The 10,896-nt window shown below is 38.9% G+C and overlaps 1 protein-coding gene across 4 annotated transcripts in view; it reads right to left on the minus strand.

Moving 5' to 3' along the window:
- Positions 1–27: 27 nt before the first annotated feature.
- Positions 28–10,896, minus strand: part of lpin1a (lipin 1a) — a 19,921-nt gene continuing 9,052 nt past the window's right edge. For 3 of the 4 annotated variants that reach the window (XM_031846402.1, XM_031846400.1, XM_031846403.1), the window contains 16 exons: positions 10,614–10,842; positions 10,082–10,234; positions 9,565–9,658; positions 8,718–8,920; positions 8,426–8,519; positions 8,027–8,096; positions 6,242–6,328; positions 5,718–5,810; positions 5,452–5,516; positions 5,185–5,323; positions 4,740–4,888; positions 4,455–4,541; positions 4,070–4,222; positions 3,583–3,697; positions 3,371–3,474; positions 28–3,243 (listed from right to left, as the gene is read on the minus strand). In XM_031846402.1, coding sequence (XP_031702262.1) covers positions 3,072–3,243; positions 3,371–3,474; positions 3,583–3,697; positions 4,070–4,222; positions 4,455–4,541; positions 4,740–4,888; positions 5,185–5,323; positions 5,452–5,516; positions 5,718–5,810; positions 6,242–6,328; positions 8,027–8,096; positions 8,426–8,519; positions 8,718–8,920; positions 9,565–9,658; positions 10,082–10,234; positions 10,614–10,842 — 2,007 coding nt within the window. In that variant the 3' untranslated portion in view covers positions 28–3,071. The remainder of the gene's footprint in view (positions 3,244–3,370; positions 3,475–3,582; positions 3,698–4,069; positions 4,223–4,454; positions 4,542–4,739; positions 4,889–5,184; positions 5,324–5,451; positions 5,517–5,717; positions 5,811–6,241; positions 6,329–8,026; positions 8,097–8,425; positions 8,520–8,717; positions 8,921–9,564; positions 9,659–10,081; positions 10,235–10,613; positions 10,843–10,896) is intronic. The other variant, XM_031846401.1, reaches the window with a different exon arrangement.

Below are 10,896 nucleotides of genomic sequence, written 5' to 3' on the forward strand. Positions count from 1 at the left end.
TATGTAGAGTGGACGAGTAAAACAAAGTAGCAATCACCTTTGAGTTTATTTAAAAATGTTTCCAATGTACAGATTTATTCAAACTATGTTATATACAATATCTTGCAGCCCACATTGCTTGGTGGGCTGCTTCATACTGCATCATCTTTACACGGGACAGAAAACTGGATCAAGATCCATGTCAACACAGAGACAGACTGCATAACTGAGTTTCTAACGATCTTTCACAGAAAGAATCAGGTTATAATCATAAAACAGATGATTTAATTGAAATATTTGGAAATCATTGGGTTCATTAAGAAGAAAAATCTTCTCTTACTTTTGACTTCCATATTTTACCACACAAGTTGGAGATCTTCATACTGTAATTAAAAGACTACAAGGCAGAAGGTTTTTTCGAGTATAGACAATGACCTCACACAGATCAGTGTGTTTTGGGCTAAAATAATGACAAGGTAACATGTCTTTCAATGTTTGACATACTGAAAACAATACTAAAGCAATGCACTTCCCTACAAAGATCAGGTGACAAGACAGTGGTCATTATACCTACATACTTATGCATCGTAGCTTTACATCAGCATGCACCCTCTGTATCTTTTCCTTTTACACAATTTACACTGGTCTACCCAAAGGCATGTGAACATCAACAGGTTGATTCCTCATTCGTTTTCTTTCAGCATCAGACATATCTATCCTATACACACAAAGTATTTAGCAGTACAACAGACTCAGTCACTGTCAGGGGGCTCCTCTGTTATCAGTATTCTGGCATTTTGATCTCACTTTTTTTTCCAATATAGGACACATTAATATCAGACTACAAATATCCATTTTAAAATATGACAAAAATTTGGGGAATTACTTTTAGATTTTTTTTTCTTTATCATTTTCAGATGATTTAATATCTGGAACAAAGTCGCAAAATCATGTTTTTTACTTTTCTTGAAGCTGTCTGGCATTCAAAGCTGCATTGTATATACTGTATAATACAATATTTAGCTTCAGTGGTCACATGGTGAAACGGGAAGTGGCTGGTTTGAAAACAAATTCACAGTAAAGCATAAAATGGCTGCAAGTGCATTTGAATGAGCACCGTAACAAAAGTATTTTAGACAATATATCAGCTCTCAAATGATTAACAGAGTTGTTTTGTTTAAAGTTCTCTTCATATGGACTCTAAAAAAATGACTGTTAATCATTATTTACAGTAGTTTCCCCCAATTTCAAGTTAGACATGTGATAAGAAAATAAACCATCTCACATAAATGCAGATGTTATGTGATCAATGAATGAAAACATAAACATTTGATAACAAATGACAGAAATATGTACAAATGACAAAAATAGATGAGTTTGTAAAGAGAAAAACTTACAGTGTTTGAATATACTGCATACTGCTGAATTACATTACAGATTAGTGCTGTACATTAAAGTATACTGATCTGAGTAGTATCAACTCTACAAAACTGAAAAAAATATGACCACATTCCTGTATGGGCTTCTATAGTAATTGCATTGACGAGCATTAGCCATTATACATAATTATATGTCATAACATACACTCTGAGTGATTTATATTCTACATTCTAGCATTTCACAGGAGTTAACTTACTTGCATGTATAAAACAGACAGAAAGAACACAGACTAAAGGGATTTGCATTGCCCTGCATTTATCTTGTGCATTGTCACTGAACACAAGAAAATGTGCCAGAGCCACATCTTTCACAGTAGCACGGTCAGAAGACCACACGCATTTAGCTGGACCTGCAAAGGCACAGAAAGATGATCGGATACACTATCTGTGCTATTTTTGCATGTTCTGGATGGCTTTAATGTAATGTAAATGTTATGTAAGGTGTTGTTTATGGAGCAAAGTGTTGTGCTGTATCTATTGCACTTGAGGTCACAAAAGATTACTACAGCTACATACCTGGACCAGGTAAAGCCAAGATTCTCACTTTTACTATTTGGTGAATACATTGCATATGATGAGTAAAATTTACAGTATTCTTACTTAAACAAGGTACAAAAATGAGGGATGCACCAACAGGTTTGAGATTCGAAAAGCTGAATTGTACATGTATTTAATATTTTATTATCAGTTGTGGAAGGCAGGTGTGCCGGTAATCTGGGAGTGCTAGAATGTGTGTAGAATCTCTGTGGGGTACAGGAGAATGTCTGCATGGTGAGTCCTTACATTTTAGTGGACTTCAACCAATGCTTAGGTCAACTTAGCACAGTTATTTATTTCAAAATACACTTTTATTTTACATAGAATTCGAAAAAAACAAAATGGTTATCAGGTGACACGAGAAGGGATGACACAATATCGATACCAGACTATGCAAGTCCTATTGGTACAAAATAATAATAATGATACTTTTCACCATTTCACAAACATTAAGTTTATGTGTTTGTGTGTTTTTTTTATCCACCAGTACAAATGAAGAGTGGTGTGGGACGATGGAGAGAATAGGAACCAGTCAAAGGAATCTCTTAGGAAGCTGAAAAACACACAGTGAGGGATAATTTAGTTATGTTTTGCAATGTTGTGCATTGTCTATAGAATGCCTTTACAAGATTTACGTATGTGTATGTGTTTGTGCGTGTGTTTGTGCGTGTCTGTGAGTCAGTGCACTTTAAAATGTGTTATATGTGAGTCTTTGACTCTGTGTTGACCACTCCTTCGGCAAAACTGTCAGTTAGCCTCACTCACAAGCAAGGGTTGAAATTCAGCAGCGATTCTTTATTCTTTCCTCGATAACAAAATCCTCAGTCTTATTTGAAATAAACCCTTAAGTGTGCTTGTGTTCTCTCTGTTCATTGATGGCAAGGTGGTTTGTCTGTGTGGGATATTGAAAACACATTAATTTACTCTGAATCAGTAGTCTTTGATCCTTGTGCGAGCCAGGGGTTCATTCATTCATCAGATAAAGTTCTTGGATAAGTTTTTGATTCTAAAATAACCAACACCTTCACTCTGAATCTGGGCTGCCGACTTCACAGTGAAACCACTGACCACAGCCTTGTACGCGGCATCCTCTATAATGAATTTGATGGGGTTTTCTCAGCTTGTCTCAAGTGGCTGTGGGTCTTCTTCTTCCTGGTTGGTGCCATCGGGAACTTGTTCGCTCCAGTAGTTGACCTGGTCAAAAGTGTAAGAGCACGGGACGTCTGCTTCCTCATCTCGAGCTAGGACCGGGAAGTCATGGTCAACCATCTCGCACAGACGCCCAAAACTGAGTGGGAGACACAGAGATGTTTACAGCCTTTAAGCATAATTCAGACGTCAAACATCTGCACACACATGTGTCCAGAGTCAGATCACACGGATGTAAATCAAATGAAACAGACAATATAGCTTACGAGGAGATATTGGTTTTGGCATGCTCCTGTATCAGCTCTCCCTTGGGATTGACAGTGAAAATCCTGTTCAGAGGAACGCCCACCTCCTTATAGGAATATACATCCTGAAATCACACATAAAGAAACAATCAGCATCACTACCAAAAGTCAGAAGTACCAACACGATACAGAGAAAGTACATGCTTGTATCTGTTCATGCGCAGCAGTCTCACCGTAGCTCTGTTGCCAAAAGCAGCGTAGAAAGGTTCAGTGTTGGGGTAGAACAGCTGCTTTATGTCTGTGAGACACTCAATCTTAAACTTCTCTGGTTTCTTCTCAATCACCTCCCTACACAAACATGGCACGACATCAAACAAATGTTACCCCTCCATTGAAAAGACGTTTAAGTTTCCCATGCAGTTGGGTTTTGAAAAGGATTCATTCGGTAAGAGTTGAAAAACACTGAGTTAAGTAAAAGCATGAAAATCCCTGAAATGGTAGTTACTATATTGCATGTATATATATCCTATTGCTAAAACAATATAATAACAATATATTGTGTCATTATTGTGTAGCTGTTCCTGGTAGAAATATCATTGATAAATACCAAATTAAAGTAACTTTTATTCAATACTGTGAAATATTTTCAGTTGACTCCAAGGCCATGTGAATTCTGACTACTCCAGAGTAGTATTTTTGTAAATGTGGTGTGTGTCTGACCTGTGCAAGGCAGAAAAAAGACTGCTGGGACTGAGCAGCACCGGGCCTATTGGCAGCATGGTACCCCTCTCATTGACCCAGTGCAGGTAGCCTCGTGTCATATCAGCCATGCCAATGGCCCTCGCTGAGCAGTACATGAATTTGTATCCATTCCTGTGACAGAGAGAGACACAAACAAAGAGAGAGCTTATACTGAGCTGTGCACTCGGGTTTAAATAAAGGTCATACATTTTATGGCACATAAAAAAAAAAGAAAAGTCACTTCATATCAAAAAGGTTGCCGACCCCTGAACTTAAGAAATAATATAATAAGATTTAGCCAGATTGCCTTAGCTTTACATACTGCAGTCTGCACACTGTGCGCAAATTGTAAAGTAGCACTCACTGGCTGACTTTGTGGTAGAGTCGTGCGATGCCCTGGTGGGTCCAGTCTTTACCCAGTGTGGGCAGGATGTGACCCAGGGTGTCTGACCTACAGCGTGACACATGAGAGGCAACATCACACAATCAATACAGATACACTTACAGAGACAAAACCACCAACACCAGATCTGTGTGAAGCCTAACATCTACTGGTGAAAAGTTGAAACTGAACAGCCTTCTATTCCAGCCTGGTTTGTGAATCTCACATGTGACAGCGAGACTATCTCTATATATCGCTTTGCCTTACCTGGTGATGGTACCATCTATATCCGAGATGATTATCTTGTCATCCCAGCTCCAAAGATAGATTGTGCCATGGCAACGACAGGTGCCCTGATACTGAGTGGTCACACTGAACACCACATCATTAGGACCTTCCTTCAGCTGCAGGCTGGCCTGTAAACACACACACACACACACACACAACACAGATTGAAAGAAGGAAGGTAAAAAAAAGTGTTCTATTCAGTGTTGGGCTCATTTTATACTCCAGGCAAGGAACACATGCAATAACACAACAAAGTATGGGGTAGCCCCCGAAAGAAAATCTTAGAATAACGCCGTTCAATTAAAGATTGCATAGTGGAAAATATGTAATAAGTCACTACATAACTTCAAAGCTGCCATTAACTGTCTTGTCTGCATGTTTTATCCTCATCAAGGTCAATAAAACCAACAGTAGTAATATTTACCAGTTGCTCCGAGGTGAGCCGAAGAGTCTTCTTATAACAGACACTGCCAGAACTCACAAGCAGCTCTGACGGGCAGGATCCTGACGCCTGATTGGACGATCTCTGGTCCTCATCACTAGAGGATGACTCGTCCTTCATCCTGAAAAATCAAAGACAACCAACTTGGTGGAACTTTGAAAACTGATGCAAATGGGAGTGTTGAGAGAGCAATATGGTGATTTAAAGAGTGAAAAAACAAAAAATAAGCAAAAAATTGTCGGAAGTTACCCATTTCCTGAGGGCATAGTGAGAGAGCTCTCTCCACTGTCTCCTCCTGCATCTGTCGCTGATTCCTGAAGTGCACAAATGTCAAAGGTCACAACTGGTTTAGTCAACTGAAGCATTGTTGCATGTGTTGATTGAGGCTCCCAGCCTTTGCCTCTCTCATTTCTCCTATCTGACACTCTTCACTGTGTAGATAATAAAGGCTCAAGACAAATTACATTTCTTCTTAAAAAAAAGCTCACTAATATTGTGTGTATCTCTGCACTTACTGATTTGGAGTCACTGTTCCGGCTCCTCCATGAGAACCACCAGCGTCCTCCTTTCTTTGGCATCTTCTCCTTCATGATGTTCTCCACTGAGGCCTGGAGACAACCATGCACACACAACTCAAAACTGATAGAAAAAACTCAAAACAAAGTGAAGCACAAAACACAGGTAAACCCATAAACACGTTAAAAGAAAGCACAAAAAAGTACAAAAGTAAAAATAACAAAGATCATATAAGAAAACCGCACACAACTCCAACTGAATCACAAAAATGAAGATAGATACAGGTGGATTTTTTAATGGCACACAAACGGTTGCAAAGTAAAACCTGAAAGGAAGGGACTGAAGATTATGACTGGAGCAGTCACAATCTTCAAATGGAGAAGTCAAATGGAGAGGTCTATTCTTCCACACCACGAGGAAGAATAGAGAGACGTGGTTGCCAGTGGTGAAAACTGATGGTAAAAAACAGACAGACAAAGACATGCCCTGACCAACACTCAAGCAAAGCAAGAAAACATCATACAGGTTGGGAAGGGCCAGAGCCAAACAGACCAGGGAGGCAGTATGAGAAGAGGCCAAAAGCAGAGAACACATAACTCAGACACCAACACTTGGTACACACAAACATTGCATGGATGTTAGGAGACAGAAAATGTATAAATAAAAGGGAAAAAATAAGGAGGGGGATAAAGACATTACATTATTAAAGTGTTAGGGAAAACAGATTTAAAGCCATATTTCACTGTGGTATAAGACGAGCAGCTTTGATGTAAGCGTCCCCATCTTAGTATCCATAACAATGCTGTCAGCTTTGTCCACTGTAGTTAGTGTAAATAATCAAATATCATTTGTATTGTACATTGAGTGTATTGTACATTAAATATGAACTATTATGAGAGCCAGAAACAAATGTGAACACACATCATCTGGTAGCATTTGCTTTACTTTTTCATGAAATAAAGAGAGGACACTGGCAACACTGAAGTGACAGATCAGATTAGGGAGAATTAATAATTATTAATAGTTGCAAAATGCTGGGAGTGCACAGGAGAACGTGATGCAGGAGGTAGAGGAACACTCAAGACACCAAACACCATCCAACAAATTGATTGATAATATAATCAAATTAAAACAATTCAAAAACATAATTTATTTAGAAATTCCAAATAATCATTCTATACTGTATAACTTTACCCTGAAGGACAGGAATGTTGTAGCCCCAAGTGTTTCATTTTAATCCCACAATAAAAAGAAAGAGGACATCACAGAATGGAAAACCTTTTGGGCTAGAGGCCTTGGTCAGGATAAAAAACAACATAAAACGAAAAAACGCCCTCTTCATTTACTGTGAAGAAAAGAGCTCCGCACACACGACAGAAGCTGTAACACAAGGCAGATTTGAGCGATACTGACAAATGGTCATGGAACAGCGATGAACTATGTAACTCAGGGTATGTCGCGCTCTTTTCCGCTGCAACCTGAAGATTTTAAGAGGAGTGCAACATAGCATATACGTAGTTCACCAAATGCAGCATACTGTATATAGTTTTGAATAAATCATTTTTACTCGTCTTCACTTGTTTTCAGCCTTGATGGGCCGCCACACTTTTATATGATAGATGAAAAAAATAGTGTAGCATATAATAGTGTATAAAAACAATAATAATAACCACTGGTTGAATGTAACTGAGTACTGTATTGTGCATAATTACAATTTAAGGCACTTGTACTTCACTTGAGTTCTTCTATGTCATACTACAGTACTTGAAACTGCTACTTAATTACATTTCAGAGAGAACTATTTTAGACCACTGCATTTATCTGACAGCTGTAGTGACTAGTGAATTTGCTGACTCAGATTTTAAATACAAAACGATTAGAAATAAGATGCATTTTATAGATTGAACTACCCAAGAGTGTGTAAAGTACTACAGCATGATAAATGCTGCTTACACAATTAAATTGAATTACATGTATTTTGTATAGCCCAAAATCACAAATCACAAATTTGCCTCAGAGGGCTTCACAATCCGTACACATTGCACAGTACACATTTGCATCAATAATAATAATACAGTAATATAATATACTGTATAATAATATACATCTGAGAGGGTCCATTTTGTGCATAATGATTACTTTTACGTTTTATACTTTAAGTATATTTTGGTGATACAACTGGGTAATTCAAGTTAAATAAATATGAGAACTTCTCCCACCACTGAATCCATAAACTCATAACATAAAACATACAGTCAACTGGGAACAAATTAAAGTAAATATGTATGTATGACTGTGGTGGTCTTACCTGTGGCAGTGGTTTCTGATAGACCTGCATGGCCAACATGACAGGAGCTGCTGTGTTCCAGTTGTAGTACCTACAATAGATAACAGAGGGTGCTATAAGCACTTCTTTACACCTCAGTTACATATATCTGACGAAGACAGCTGGCATACACATACATAATATCCTCTTGTCCAGTCTTTGTGATAACTATGCGCACCAGCTGCTGGTGACAACATCATATTTACAATAAAGACAAGAGAGAGGTATGGATCCTTTCATCTCCCATCAGGCAAGAAATCAAATAAGCAGATTTCCCAAAATATGTAACTATTCCTTTGAAAGCTCAATTTTTATTGCAGCGTTTTGCCAGTTTTAATGTGAATCACACTTAAATACTGAATACATTATAGTAGTACATACTTGCTTCCTATCTTGACCACCAGGTTAGGGTCGTCGATAATAGAAGGGTTTTCAGAGAACTGATGGTAGGAAATTGCCCTCTCCTGGAACTGCTCTGTGGCATGACACACACACACACACACACACACACACACACACACACACACACACGGTATATATAGAGGTAAGAACATACACAGATTGACAGACGTGTTTAAACACGAAGAAGAGGAAAAAACGTTAAAACTGAACAGCACTGTACACCTTATTTTTTTCCTTCTGTCATTGCCTCCTTGCACATTCCTTATCATACCTCTTGTGATCTCGCTGTTGTCGGTGAGTCCTCCGCACAAAGATATGGCAACATGAGCCAGGTCCCCTACTTGGTCGGACAAACTGTCTACGCCGCTGTCCATCCCACTGCTACCCACTGACTGTGGGGACTGATTAGTGCTCCGCACTCCCATCATCATCATCATCTCGGAGTCCCCTCTCATTGAGCTACTGCCTCCATCACTGAGGAAAGAGAGAAACACACACGCTCTAACACACATACATCTCTGAAAACATATTGTTGTGATAGGTCAAATAAACACTAGCCTAAAGTGGTGTTAAGTACCTTAACAGTTTTGAAAAGCAGCAACTTAAATGTTCACATCAGCTAACTACAGTCACCACAATTATTTAATTGTAATAATTCGTTATACTAAGTATTTACAATAAGTCGCAGACTGAAAATTCATCTGTTTAGACTGCACCTTGACCCATAAAAAACAAAACGAAAATGTTTTTCTCTATCTCCAATTGTTTCTAAATGTAGCACTTGAAGTAGATCTAAATATTTGATAAAGTTGATGTACTTTCATCAATCTTGCACTTTCTTTTCTCGTACCCACGTGGTTGAATGCAATCATTGTAAGTCGCTTTGGATAAAAGCGTCAACTACATGAATGTAATGTAATATAATTGATGGTTAGCTATAGCCATATATCACAAAAATAGTCAAAAAGTCTAAGTCAAGACCTCCATGGTGGCCGCCAGAGGGTGAATTACACCACATGAAAGCTCTTTATAAAGTAGGTGTGTGCATTTGGATGGAACATGTTTTGTACTCATATAAAGCACAAACATGTTACATATGTAAATGTTTGTTACTGAACCTTTTAGGGAAGTACAGAGCAGCTACTTCAGGCTCCAGCGCTGTAATGTCGTCCAGGTATATGCCATCAGCACCAAGGTGTTGGCTTCTCTTTTCTAATAAGAGACAATATTACATATCATCAGTATAAGTAGCATGATAATGAAGCTCATAGACACTTTGTGTTAAAGAAAGTCTTTCTTTGTGTTCCCTTCTCACTGTCTGCATTACTCCACGCAGCTCCACTGCCCCATACACCAATAACATCTTGGTCAAAACAACACTTCAAATATGAAAGCAGTTCTTGCGGCACAATGGATGACATCGACCCAAAATGCAATCCCCAATTCATGCAAACCATATGTTTGCCCCCTCTCTGTGGGGTAGTGTACTTTTACATTGGCAGAATCACAGCATAAAAAAAACTTCAGGACCTCCTCATAGACAGACTTTTGGCCTCTTTTCAACAATTGCGTACACAATTTCTCACTCCATATGCACACGTTTGTTCTTGTATGCTTGAGATAGAGAATTTATACCTTTCCTCTTGGATGGCGAGTCCGTTCTTCTACTGGGACTTCCTCTATTCCCACCTTCATCAAGATGATCAAGGAGAATCCTGGGAGACACTGAGCAGGCTGTTAGACCCTCCATCTCTGGACATAATGGCCCAACACTTTCCACCTCTCTTACTACAGAAAAAACCCAGAGTAAAGAATCAATTGATGCATACAAACAAGCTCATGTGTCACCAGGAAATACTGATAAGTGAGGTTAACGTTAGAATTTTTCTATTTGGATTCTGCAGTTCTACGATCACTTAGTTTACCACTCGAATTAGGCTGTTCTGGTTATTTATGATTCATCCATGGAAATGCTAACAAGTCTCAGGTGAATCAACTAGAAATCACATTTGCAAAACATGGTAAAGCAATACATGAAAGGTGATGAGTAAAAACACAATTGCATAATTACTTTAATATTTTAGGCTGTAACGTCATTCTATGAAATTGTAGAGAATACTTTGCACATTATCATCATTTCTCTGTCCCTTAAAGCTACCATACTAACCTCCAACCCTGTCCCCAGTCTTCGTGGGTAGTCCCACCATGGCTCCATTTTTGCTTTCTTCAGTGTCTTTGACCCCACTATGAGCAGCAGCCTCCCCTGGCTGGGGAGCATAGAGAGTGAAGGAGGGGGGTCCGGTGTCACTGATGGCTCTGAAGTGAGTGCTGGAAGACACTGGGATGGAGACTGCTGTGGCAGGGTCCTGCTTCTGGAGGGAAGTCAAGAAGGATGGCTATGAAAGAGAGAGAGAGAGAGAGAGAGAGAGAGAGAGAGAGAGAGAGAGAGA

The sequence above is a fragment of the Anarrhichthys ocellatus genome, unplaced genomic scaffold (genome assembly GCF_004355925.1).
Source record: "Anarrhichthys ocellatus isolate YVR2014 unplaced genomic scaffold, GSC_Weel_1.0 scaffold6, whole genome shotgun sequence".
Lineage (NCBI taxonomy): Eukaryota > Metazoa > Chordata > Actinopteri > Perciformes > Anarhichadidae > Anarrhichthys > Anarrhichthys ocellatus.